Source organism: Hydra vulgaris, chromosome 15 (genome assembly GCF_038396675.1).
Source record: "Hydra vulgaris chromosome 15, alternate assembly HydraT2T_AEP".
NCBI lineage: Eukaryota > Metazoa > Cnidaria > Hydrozoa > Anthoathecata > Hydridae > Hydra > Hydra vulgaris.
Window position 1 is genome coordinate 10,380,001 of NC_088934.1, and position 15,000 is coordinate 10,395,000.

Below are 15,000 nucleotides of genomic sequence, written 5' to 3' on the forward strand. Positions count from 1 at the left end.
TTTAAATACGTTTGGAAAACGTTTTAAGAGGATTTTTTTTTATCGTTTGAGAAAATGTTTTATGGGACCTTTAAAAATGTGTTTTTCGAGCTAAGATCGGCACAAATGCAACTCAACTTACATATTGAGTAATTTCAAGTTTCTCTACAAACTTTTCAAAGGCGAAAATAGTCTATGACTCAAAATTAGGTTTTGATTTTGATAACATTAGTGAAAAAAACCAAAATAAGATATATTATTGATATGAGGAGAAATATAGAAGAGTGCTGCTGCATCAATTAATTGATACCTCCCCATACCCACACCCTTAGTTTATGTAGCAGCATTCCCTGGCATGTTTTCCATAAATTAGTTATTGGAGCAGCAGTTTTCTACATTACTCCCAAAATCAGTAATAACTCTGCTCTTCTTCTTTTTAGTGTTTCTATTTAATTCTAACGGCTAAGAAATGGAGCGAATGCGAAAAAACATAATCCAAAAATTTAAAGACGTTGGATTTCAAATAGACATAAAAACAAATGTTAAATCAATTAACTTTCTTGATGTAACTTTTAATTTAGCCCAAAACACCCATAAGCTCTTCAAAAAACCCAACGATAATCTTCAATATATCCACATTTCTTCCAATCACCCACCACAAATTATTAAACACTTACCTACTTCAATATCAAACAGACACAAAATTCCTCCAGCGAAGTTATATTTAATCAATCTAAAAACGATTATGAACAAGCACTAAAAAATAGGGGATAGAAAAACTACTCCCTCAAATATCAGGTCAAACAAAAAATACTCCAGAAAAATCGTAAACGCAATATCATATGGTTCAAACCCCCATTTAATAAAAACGTCTCCAAAAAATTATAAAAAACCACAATAAAAAAATTATCTTCCCAAGAATTGAAAATAATGGTCCAAAATGCAATTGTCGAAACGAAGCAGAATGCCCCCTGATTGGTAAGTGCAAATCCACAAATATTATATATAAATGCATCATCGCAGCAAAAAACCAACCCAGCAAAGTTTATATAGGATTAACGGAAGGTGAGTGGAAAACCAGATACAACAACCACAAATCATCATTTAACAATATTAAATACAAAAATTCTACCGCCCTATTAAACTTTGTCTGGGATTAAAAAACAATTTTAATGAAACCCCTATGCTAACATGGTCTAATCTCAAATCAGTACCCCTCTACCCGAATATTTCCAAAAGATGACCACTATGTCTGTATAAGATATTTACTATTATATTATGTCCTAAACCTGAAGAATTGTTAAATAAGAGAACCAAAAGTATATATCAAAGTGCTCGCTACAAACCTGACTATCAATTATAAATAAAAATAACTATACTAATCTGCTCCATATATCGCTAGCCTAACTAATAAATTATTCACATACACAGCTTTTGTAATATATTTCATAATAATATTTATATTTTTATATCAGTTTTAATTCTTATTTCTTATTTTTATTTTATTATTTTTTAATACACAAAAAACATACATAAACATATATAAAATATTTTAAAACATTAAACATGTAACTATTTCACAATTATTAGCCAACTAAAAACAAATTAATAATATTATTAACCTAACTGCTAATCAATTTCTGTCCCGTAACGATCTAAAATACAAATATAAACCGTAACGTCCACTAATCAAATCGTAGCAAAGTTAAACTTTTACAACTTGCCTGATGATAGTGATAACACATGAAACTCAGAGTTGCAATATTAAATATATTATAAACATTACCATTTAGCTAATTCCTGGTACTGCGGGTAACAGTAACATATATACTATATATATATATATATATATATATATATATATATATATATATATATATATATATATATATATATATATATATATATATATATATATATATATATATATATATATATATATATATATATATATATATATATATATATATATATATATATATATATATATATATATATATATATATATATATATATATATATATATATATATATATATGTATATATATAACGGGTGACAACTAAAAAACGAGACTAGATTTAAAGACACATATCTCTTTAAAGGAATAAGATTTTAAAAATAGGAAAACTGTTTTAGAAGGTATTTTTATTTTAGTTTTTAAATGTTTTATGTGCTTTTATTTTTTATAGAAAAATAAATAAATAAATAAATTCAAAACGAGAAGAGATTAGAAAACGTGTGTATGAATTTTATTTAAGTTACAAAAATAGTGGTAAAAAGTTCATTTATGACCACTTGAAAGTTGAGAATATACTTAAAGTACTTTCTACAAGATAATTAAAAGTGCTGATAGTGAATTTGGGTACCAAAGAGTTCAAGGAAGTGGAGTAAAAGCTAGAAAAATAACCAGGACAAACATTGGAAGGCTCAAACTCATGTTTGACCATAAAGACAGAGTTTCTCAACAACCGGCAGTTAAAAAGTTCAACTGTACTGAGCAACACATTAGTAAAACATAAAAAAAAAAAAACAAATATTAACTCAAGAAAAAAAATGACGATTCTAAAACACTCTGGCCAGCAAAAAGCAGCAGCTAGAACTATGTGCAGTCGATTGTGGCAGAAATTCATAAAATCATAAACCAACCATTGACAATGAGTCTTATTTCACGTTAAATCACTCCAGTATCAATGGAATGATATATTTTATACTAGCGATGTAAAATCTACTCCATCTACAGTTAAATACCAAACAAAATTTTCAAAAGAAATTACTTCTATGGATTGCTTTTTTTGAAAATGGAATTTCTCAACCTTATTTTGTACCAAGTGGACTGGGTGTAAATCAAAAAATCTATTTAAACAAATGCATAAGGAAGAGACTTACTCGATTCATCAATAAGCATCATTCAGATGGTGCCTATGTATTCTGGCCAGACTTAGCATCATCTTACTATGAAAAAACAGATCATGTACTTAAACATGAAAAACGTGCATTGTGTTGAGAAAGCGAATAACCCTGCAAACTTGCCAGAATGTCGTCCTATCGAAAATTTTTGGAGTATTTTGAAAGGACTTGTCTACAAGAATAATTGGCACGCAGATGTTTTTCTTTTTGTTTTATCTTACTTCTTTAAAGAGATATGTGTCTTTAAATCCAGTCTCGCTTTTTAATTGTCACCCGTTATATATATATATATATATATATATCTCCACACATATATATATATATATATATATATATATATATATATATATATATATATATATATATATATATATATATATATATATATAACGGGTATATATATATATATATATATATATATATATATATATATATATATATATATATATATATATATATATATATATATATATATATAGGGGCGTGTTTTGTGCGTTGTAGGCTCTAGGCACTTTGTATAAAAATGTAGCTGTAGGCTTTTTTTTTAAATTTAAGTGTCATGTACACAATTTTCAGTTTACATTATTTTTAAATTTTTGTACGAAGTCGTTAATGGGCCTACAGTCGCTGTTTATTTGATTATTCTGTATCTGTAAACATGTTTTGTCTTAAAGAAATTAAATTGTAAGCATTTCATTAATTGTATTTCTCTCACAATCATTACTTTAGTTATGATCATGAAAAGCCATTAAAAATTCAGCAATCTATGGTTTGTTATTTGTTTTAAATGTTTGATTAAATTTATCAATAGTTTACATTTATTTAAGAATGAAATTCGCAGAATTCCACGTATAATTTTAAAAAGTACGATTTTATTTGGTAGGTATTTTATTTGTTATGATTACGTTTTTGTGAATTATTAATAAGTTTTGTTAAATGTAATGTTTTATGGAATATATTTAAATGTTTTCCCCCTCTTTAAATGGGTTAACATATTTTATTTTTTGTGTTTTATGTCTAAATAAATTGTATGTTTTATGTCTATTCTATACTGAATATTTATTATGATTTTCAGAAATTTAAGTCATGTCTGGGTACAAGAGAAAGCACGAGTCTGGCTATATTAAACGGCAGACAAAGCAAAGGAAAGAGGATGCATTAAAAAAAAAGAAAGGTTCTTTGCTAAAATATGTTAATAAAGCAGATGCTACTTCTGGCAATGACACTTCAATTAACTGTTTCGTTTTTTCAACAAATCCAGGAATAGTAATACCAGAGCCAGAACCAATGGTGACTGACACTGTGGAACAATGCGGTTGTGCAATGAGTTTTACAAGTGAACCAGTTATTCAAGCAGATGCGGAACCCACAGTAGCAGATTTAGGATTGGGAATAAGGAATAGTAAGGAATCTATTTCAAATGATCCTGCTGAATGGGAAATAAATGCTGATCTCATAGCTTATTATGCAGAGAATATCCCATCACAGAATTTGAAATCTGATTTAACCTTAAAAGGTAGACAACTTGATGAAAGGATTAGATATGTATGCAAGGATTATTTTATAAGAAAACTGGTAAATGGAAAAATTGTCAGCAGGGATTGGCTTATGAATTCGCCCTCAACTGGTAAAAAGTTTTGTTATATTTTCAAGATATTTGGTTGCAAAACCGGCAGTGCGGGTACTAATAATGCACCAAGGAATCAATTTATAACTGGTTTCGATGATCGGAAAAATGTTATTGCTAGGATAATCTCACATGAAAAATCAAAAGATCATTTTGCTGCTGTGTCGATGATAATGCAAAAAAAAAGTCTACTCGAATTGATGTTGAACTTCAGAAGAAAAATAAGAAGTCTTGCAAATACTGGGCTGAAGTCTTGAAGAGGGTTGATGTAGTGATAAAGTTTCTTGCTGAAAAGGGATTAGCTTTTCGTGGTGACAATCAATTGCATAACTCTCCTAACAATGGAAATTATTTTGGTTGTATTGATCTGTTAGCTGAATTTGATCCATTTCTAAGAGAACACATTCAAAGATATGGAAATCCAGGAAAGAGAAATGTATCATATCTTTCAGCAAACACATGCGATGAATTCATTAATATATTAGTAGGCAAAGTTTTGAAGCAAATAATTTCTGAAACCAAGGATGCTAAATATTATGGAATTAGCATCGATTCAACCCCTGATATTAGTCATGTAGATCAGCTCACACTTGTTTTTCGCTATGTACTCAAAAACAGAAATGTAGTAGAGCGATTTCGTCAATTTATTCCAATTGAACACAATGATGGAGAATACGTATTTAATCTTGTGGTTGGTATTCTTCAGTTTCATGGAATAGACATCTAAAGTTGCCGATCACAATCTTATGATAATGCCAGCAATATGAGTGGAATATATATGCGGTAGTGGTGTAGTGGTAAGAGCGCTCGCTTTTTAAGCGAGAGGTTCAGAGTTCGACTCCCACCACGTCCCTGGAAGTACCGCGCTCAACTTAGTTTCTCCGCGCAGCGGCCTTGCTCGGCAAGGTTCGTGTTTCGGAGTTAAAGAATTGAGAGAGGGTTGTACCACGAATAATAACTAAAAAAAAAAAGACACAAAAAAATGAGTAGCCTCCTCGACTGTAGTGGCCTCCTTCGGGCCTTGGGGAGGTGAATAATCTAAAAAAAAAAAAAAAAAGCCTAAGCTTAGTTGGTTCAGCTGCCGTGTAGTGTTGTTCAGCAGCTGTAAATTATTTTGGTGTCATACAGTCAGTTTATAATTTTTTCTCAGCCTCAACGAAGAGATGGTCAACTCTTAAAGAACTTCCTTAAGAAAACGAATTTATTTTAAAAAGCTTATCAGAAACTAGGTGGACCTCTAGAAGTGATGCCACAAGAGCTTTCTATGCAAATTACTCACAAATTCGTCAAGCATTATGTGAAGTCACTAACAGCAAACATCAACCACCACCAGCTGTTCATTAAGCGAAATCACTGGTTAAACATTTAGACTACTTTGAAACTGCGTTAAAGTGTGTGATTTGGAAGGATTTACTTCAAAAGATGAATATTGTCAACAAAGCCTTAAAGGAGCCGGGTATTGAGCTGTGCACCATCATTAAACTGTACGATGGTCTCATATTGTATTTTCATGATACACGCAGTAAGTTTGAAACATTCGAAGGCAAGGAAAAAGATCTCACAGAATCTGATTACAAAGAAGCTACACAACGCAAGCGAATACGGAAACGATTTGATAACGAAGTTATGGATACAAGTAATCCCAGTTTAAATTTTAGTGCCAGTGATAATGTCCGTATTCAACAGTATTACGTTATCATAGACAGACTTAATAATGAGATGGAAAAACGCAAAGCAGCTTATAAAGTATTGTACATATGGTTTAACTTTCTTCTTGACAACAGATATTTGTCGAGTGAGGAAGTAGTGGCTAAAACCAAGACACTAATTAAGTTGTATCCATCAGACCTCGAAAACGAATTTACCGATGAGTTTTGCTGGTTTCTGAAATGTTTAGTGATGGCAAATCCGTGTCTGTTAAGATTAAGCTACAAATAGACAATAAACTAGTTGCAAGTTTTCCAAATGTTAATATCGCTTTCATGTATATATATATATATATATATATATATATATATATATATATATATATATATATATATACATATATATATATATATATATATATATATATATATATACATGTATATACACATAAACGTGTATATACATGTATATATATATATATATATATATATATATATATATATATGTAAATTATTTTAGTGTATATTACAAATAGAGTGCTCAATGTTCTTAAAGAACAGAGCAATAATTAATTAGTAAAAAACACTTATCTAACTTTTATCTTCGACTTGAAGAGAACTCTTCCTGATGATCCAGCATGGTGAAACTTCAAGTCGAAGATAAAAGTTAGATAAGTGTTTTTTACTAATTATATATATATATATATTTATATATATATATATATATATATATATATATATATATATATATATATATATATATATATATATATATAAATATATATATATATATATATGTATATATATATATATATATATATATATATATATATATATATATATATATTTATATATATATATATATATATTTATATATATATATATATATATACTTATATATATACAAATATGTATTTTCTTTGTAATTATTTTTTTTCATCTGTGTAATTTTTTTTTTTAAATGTACTGGAACAGGTAAACTGCTACTTTTAATTGTGAGTAATGAAGATGCAAGTATAGTTGCAATGAAATGATCGTAACCTAAAACAATGTTTAGTTTAAAATCATTTTATAAATAAATCTTTTAATCAATCTATAAATCTTTTTCTACCTAGGTTATTTCAACTCGAGCTAACAATAACTAGTCATTATTTATACATCAATCAATATATTATGAATCACATGATTTTACAATTCACGGATGTTTACAAATAGTATTAATACTATTGATGCGTAAAACTTTGTAATAATGATGCTAATAATAAAAAATAACAATTGTAAAATTATATTCCTAACAGTTATAATAACATTTAATATCAATTAATAAACATTTAATATCAATTAATAATAATAATAATGATATTATTAAAAATAAATGTAATAGTAATAATAACAATGATAATGATAAAAATGGTATACTTAAATATGTCTATACTTATACACTTATACATACATACATAGATGCATACATTCATAGATACATATACATACATACATACATACATACATACATACATACATACATACATACATACATACATACATACATACATACATACAAACATGCCTATTTACATATTTACATAACTCTGATAAATATAACAGTTTCCTGCTTTTTTTTTTCTTTTTTAAGTTTCAAAAATAATAATTGTTATATTTACCAGACCTATTACAAGTATATGCAATACAATAGTATTTACATGTAGAACTTCTAATAGAAATAACTTTGTAAACATTGTTTTCAGAAATGATTTTTATTTAGCTTAAGCGGAAGACTTTATTCAGCAGAAACTATTATTGATTATAAAAACTCGTAAAAGCGACTGTACTTTAAGTAAAGAAATAGAAAAGTATTTGTTTCACCTTACAAAGAATAGCAATTATAAATATTGGCAAACCTATCTCTTGATTAAAGAACTAAAGAGATGTAAGATGCACTTATAAAGTTATTCAGAGTCTTTAAGTTCTAAACTTAAGAATCAGGTTGTTTTTTTAAGTTATACTTATGTATGCAAGCTTTTTAATAATTTTTCAAAAATGGTGTTATATCTAATATTCTTAACTAAATACTTAAATGTAAGTCTATATGAAAGAATGGAGTCTACAATCTTTTGTATTTGTTTTTTAATATCAATTGTAGAATGATAGGTGTACCAGGTCGCAATTATTTGCATATCAGAAAAGCAAGTCCTGATACTAAAGTGTGAAAAATTGGAAAATGTAAATGTAGATTAAATTTATAAAGTAAATTTTCATTTGCTGTTATATTCTGGTTGACATTTATATCTAAAGTTTTCTTTTTACAAAGTAAAATGTGATCAAACTAAATATTCAATGATTTTATGATCTCTTTTTCAGCTTTTCCACCATTTTTAACACTAATGCAATACTGAAAAATTATAAAGTTGTTTAATTTACAGTCTCGTTGGCGATTATTAACCTAGACTTATTTGACAGACTTCATCTTTTTCCTTAAAACCCTTTTTTTTTGTTTTAATATTAAATTACGTGATTTACAATTTACCTTCTTTTTTTTTTTTTTTTTTTATAGAAATAATAAAGTATATACAACTTTATACCAGACAAAAAACCATTAAAATGTGCGAGCAAAAGTTATTTCCATTTAATATATTTAAGATTATATATTTAAATTTAATAAGAAATCTGAATTGTTGAAAAAACCCTGAAAAATAAAACATTTCATAAGTTCAAGAGTAAACCAAGTTTAAATCCATATAAATAACATATATATGTATATATATATATATATATATATTGTATATGTATATATATATATATATATATATATATATATATATATATATATATATATATATATATATATATATATTAAAGAAAAACAAGTTATTTTTTAATCTTAGCATGTTTTGTAGTTTACATACTATATTTTTAAAAGATAAGAGAATTTAGAAATTTAAAACTCTGGATATATATATAAAAAGGTATCTTAGGAAACTTAAAAAACATAATTGTTTTGAAAATGATGTTTACAATAAAATTTATTCTGTTGGTTCACAAACAGCAAGAATATATGCTTTACCTAAGATGCACAAACTCAGTAGAAATTCTACTCTAACAACTTTTAGAACAATTATTTCAAAAATCGGGACATATAACTATAAACTTGCCAAATATCTTTCTGATTTATTGTTAATGACTATTTTTCTTTTGTTGAGTTAAAACAAGTTGATATAACTAACAAATATATAGATTCCTATGATGTTGAAAGCTTATTTACTAATATTCCTTTTAACGAAACTATAGATATAGCTACTGATTTATACTTTAAAGATAAAACGTGTTTAAAATGTTTTTCTAAAGCTCAGTTCAAAAAATTACTTTAAATTTCAACATCCGGTTCTCATTTCTTATTTAACGGGAAATATTTTGATCAACTAATGGTGTTGCCATGGGTTCTCCTTTAGCGCCAATTTTAGCTAATATTCTTAATCGGTTTCACGAACAAAAATAGGTTAGTAGTTGCTCTTCCTCCATACCAATTTTCTAAAACCTTATGTGGATGATATTATCGCTATTTTTAATTCAGAGTTTAAAGACTCAGGAATTTTTTCCACATCTTAATATTCAACATAAAAACTTAAAATTTACTATGGAAAAAAAACAAGATGATCAAATTGCATTTTTAGATGTTCTTATCAATAAGTCTGTTTCGCTTTCCACATCAGTTCATCACAAAAATACATATACTGGTCTTTTACAAGAATTTTCCAGTTTTTTTCCCTATTGATATAAAATTAGTCTTAAACGTTGTTTAATTAATAGAACGTATAAAATCAACAACACATGGCTAGGATTTGATAAGGACATAAAAAATCTATCTAATGTTTAAAAAAATAACCAATATCCACCTAAAATAATTGACACTGAAATTAAATTATTTGTTGATAAAAAGTTAAATCTAACTGTGATAAATAGGATTGATAACCATGTTATAAGATATTATAAGCTTCCATTTATAGGATTTTAGTCAAATTTTACTAAATCTAAAGTTAATAAAATCATTCAAATATATTGCAAAGATGTTACAATTATTTTAATTTTCACTACCAACAAATTACAAAATAATTTATGTATAAAAGATCCACTTCCTAAGCTGCTCAAATCCAATGTTGTTTATAAATTTTCTTGTGCTGGATGTAATGCCAGTTATACTGGAGAAACCTCCAGACACTTAACAACACGGATTCATGAGCATCTTACCAGTGACAAACAATCTAATGTTTATAAGCATTTAAATTTATATGTTAGTTGTAAAATTCTAAGTAACTAAAATTGTTTTAAAATTTTGGAAACTGCTTTTAACAAAAATAAATTGAAAATTAAAGAAGCACTCCATATTGAACGGGAAAACCTATTTTTAAATAAACAAACTGTTCATTATAATATAAATTTGTCTGTGAAGTCTTTTTTTTTGTTTTTTTATTTTGTTTACTTATAATTTTATTTTTATTTTTTTGATATTCACGGTATTATAATTTGTATTATAATTTTTATTGGTTTATAACAATTCTATTTGTCTGGTAATATTTCTCCGTAATGTCTTTGTAAAATCTCCAAATTTTGATTTTATATTTATATCCAGAGTTTTAAATTTGTAAATCTTTCTTTTGAAAATGTAGTATGCTAACTACGAAACATGTCAAGAAAAAAAAAAAAAAAAAAAAAAAAAAAAAAAAAAAAATATATATATATATATATATATATATATATATATATATATATATATATATATATTTATATATATATATGTATAATTGTTATTTAAAATTAATACAAATTGACCCAAAATAACATTATGAACATACTACTTGAAAGAAAGTAGTTTATAAATATTTGATAGAAATTGAATTTTTTGCAAGAAGTAAAAAATGAAACAATGAAGAGTAAAATAATAAACGCTAAAAAAAACGGTTTTAGAATAAAGTAAAACCTTAAAATGCATAAATAAATTTTGCAAAAAATTAACAGAAAAGCTGAAAGAGAACAAAAAATACCAATCGAGGAATTACTGATAATAATAAAAAGTTAACATTGTGAATATAAAATGGATTGAGATAAACATAAACAAAAGTGTTTTTCTAACCCAATTGAAAAAATAAAGTTTATTCAATCACGTTTCTATGATATGAACAAAATAATAAATGTGATAATTTATTAGATGATGGAAAATTTATCACTCTTTTATTCCTTTTATTATTATTTATTTCTAATAAATTTTTTTGATAAGACAATTAACTTAAAGAACCCAAATACACCTGCAGCTTCTTTTACTTTCAATGTTTTATTGAAAACATAATGCAATTTTTAGTTTTTCTTTGTTGGTATATCTTCCTCATTCTTTTTTAATATTGCGCACTGTTTTTAAAATTTTTAGCAATTTAATTTGCGGATAAGATTGTCGAGAAACACAGAAATTAGGTTTCTTGGAAAAGTAAGTAATGATCAAAAGCCATTAAACGTTTGAAGAAAAGCTATTTAAATGATTTCCTCTAAAATATTCTGTGATAGTTTAGTGCAAAAGTGTTTTCAATTGAATATTATATTTAAGTTGGTTAATCAGTTTGTATTTTCTTTTTTTTTTTTTTTTTTTGCATTTTTCTTTACTGCCCCTTTTCTAAATTTTCTGCTTCTCCTCTACCTTTTTTTTTTCCGACTTTTAATTATTTAACAATAGTTATTGTTAGAACAGTCAAACAAAAAATGTTGATGTTACTTTGAAATCATTGCTATAAGGTTAATTTAATTGTAATTGGGAAAGTACTATTACTGTATTGCAATTCAACTAAGGCCGTTGCGATGGAGATGTGTGGGAGATGTGATCATCAATGAACTTTTTGTTCATTTAGTTGGCAAATTTGACCCTTATAGACAAGTCAGTCCGCAAAATGTAGACCTTTTAGTCAAGTCATTTTTATTTTTTATTGCTAAAGTTGTAATGTCAACCCCCCCCCCCCCCTTCGTGGCACCCACTCACACCGGCGTGAATATAACGTCAGTGGCTGTTACGAGTCATTTAAGGGTTTTATGTTTACACTGAATTCAAAAATTTAACATTTAAGTATCTGAACATTAAATTTATTTTAAAGAATATTTTAATATTTTTTTTTAACCGGGCACTTGGTTTTATAAACTTGTAAGTAAGAGTTCTTACTCAGAACTGAGAGATCCAAGTTTCAAAGCCAGCTTGACCACATAAGCAATATTGGACAGGAAGAGTAATTGGTAAGGCGTAAATTTCTTAGGCGTAATTTTCTTAGTAATTGGTAAGGCGTAAATTTCTTAGTAATTGGTAAGGCGTAAATTTCTTATTCGTATCCGCGGTGCTCTGTGATATAAATGTTAATTGAGCGCCTTAATAATCAAATAACTAAAAAAATAATAATCAAAAAAAAGCATTTTATTAAACCGTTAATGTAAATCAATCTTGTTTATATTGCAAGCATAGTCTGTAAAATGTTTTCTATTACAAAGTAGACAACTTATTAAACTTTAGATCAAACAACTTTAATAAATAATAAAATCAAAAAGAAAACCTAATTAAGTTCTTCACTCCTAAATATAAAAAAATGGAATTTTTACCTGAGCATGCATTTCTTACAACAAGGTTTCTTATGTATCCGGGTGTAGCTTGTATCCACGGATTGCTGGCGTAAAGCTTGACATGTCTGAAATCTAATGCATAATTATTTATACATGTATTGATTGTTTCATTATTTATTTGAACGGTATAGTTGTAGTAGCCTTCATAAATTAGTTGACTTATTTTGGCCGTTGTCCATGTATCAAGCTCAAGTGGTTTTGAGTAGACGCAATAAGGTGCAATACCATTTACGGGTGAGCAAATTTGCAATATATTATTGTGAAAAAAAAGGCCTGGGGTTCTGTCTCCATAGTTAAGATAATTACCTTCTATAGTAAAATGAACGATGTTAGTCCAATAGGAAAATGAAGAGGTTAAAAGTATATCAAGTGATACAACATATTCTTTAGGCATTGTTTTTAAAGTTGTAATAAGCTTATTTGATTCTAAAGTTTGTTGAGATATCAACTCTGAAAAAAAAAAAATTAGTTTTAGACTAAAGTTTCATAAAAAAAATAAATAAAAACTATTAAACTTTTTTTAATTTCATCACTGGTTTCAAAAATCTAATATTCAATATATATACATTTTCCAATATACGTTATCCATAAATATATAAGTTGATTTCAGTAAAAATAACGATTATAGAAATATTTTAAATTTATTTTATTATAATAACATATAAACAATATTTCATTGACCTATTGTGGTCTGCTTCATCAGGTAATAAAAAAAACGTTACAAGGTAACATAAAACCAATTGTTTAAAAAAGAAGACATTAAAAAGCGTAAAGTATAAAAACCAATAAAATAATATAATAGTGATATCAACTAAATTTTTGACAAAATTGGTTTCCAAGTTTTTGTTTTACCAATATATCCGTGATCTTGATGTATAACAGTTTGCTCAATATCTCATGTAGAACTCTTGCTTTATTTATCTCCAGGAATTCTCTGATTTTTCTCATCCTGTGTTCTTGAATGCATAATAAAGTAAAATCAGTTCCTTTGTTAAATGGATTTAGCTTTAGATGTGAATGCTTTTTTAGATTTTCAGAAAAAAGCGTAGTTTTTTTGTTAAATTATTTTTTAATTTTAATCTTAAAGAACTAATTAGGAATTTTGAATAGTTTTGTTTGAAGAAAGTATGCCCGAGCTATATTATTAATCCACTCATAATCATTACGTCTATTTGTAGGGATGCCAAATATTTGGGTTTTTAATATTTGTACAAATATCAAATACCCCAAATAGTGACCCCCAAAATATTTGTACAAATACTAAATAGTAAAACGTATGAAAAAAATCTATTAATTTCAATTCAAGTTTGAACTTTGATTTTGGAAGTGATATTCTAAAAATACAAGCATATTCAATTTTTCTTCTTTCATTCTATTACAAAGTCGTGTCTTGAAGTTTCCAGCTATAGAAAAGACTCTTTCAACGTCTGTTGATGTTGCTTGCACAGTTAATAAGGCGTCGTAGATCATCTGAAGTTTATCTGTACGTTTTTTTGTTCCTTCAAATGCCTTAATTTCATTTTCGATCAAGGTTTTGACTGTTTTCTGATGGTTTACAAAGTGGCTAATAGTGTCATCAAGCTTAGATGTTGTACTTGAATCATTTTCATCATCATTTTCCTCCAATAATGTTTCTGCAAATAGTCTTGTATTAAGTTCCTTAATTAATTTTCTAATAGTTAACTTTGACGAATATTCAAAATCATTTTCCTTTGGATAATCACCAGTGTGAAGAAAAATCAATGTTGATGTTAAATTGACATTTCTTTCTGAATCAACTTGAGTTTTTAAATTATCGAGCATTTTTTTGCGAAATATCACTTTTCTGTGCGTTGAGTGTGTTGAATAAATAGATAGATGATCCTTCTGCCACCATCAAATTGCAGCATTTAGAGCTTAAATTTTTAATAATTTCTTCAACAGGAATCAAACTATCTATTATGCCTTTAACTTTAGTTTCAATGCTGTCATCATCTGAACCTTCAAATTTAATTATTGTAGATTTTGCATTTTCTTTCAGTTCATAAAATCTCTGCAACAAAGGAAGTACACTATTCCATCTTGTCTTGCAGTCAATTAATAGAGTTAATTCTTTTCCTATTGTTTCTTGGACATTTTCTTTAAAGCGAGCAATTTTCAATGGAGATTTTAGAAATTTTCTCACATGTCCTCGAACAACTGATATAGCATCAAAGTAG

At 26.8% G+C, this 15,000-nt stretch overlaps 1 protein-coding gene across 1 annotated transcript in view; it reads right to left on the bottom strand.

The window, feature by feature from the left end:
• Window positions 1-15,000, bottom strand: part of LOC136091448 (uncharacterized) — a 110,738-nt gene that overhangs the window by 94,075 nt on the left and 1,663 nt on the right. The window contains exon 2 of the mRNA XM_065819045.1: window positions 12,782-13,252. Coding sequence (XP_065675117.1) covers window positions 12,782-13,196 — 415 coding nt within the window. The 5' untranslated portion in view covers window positions 13,197-13,252. The remainder of the gene's footprint in view (window positions 1-12,781; window positions 13,253-15,000) is intronic.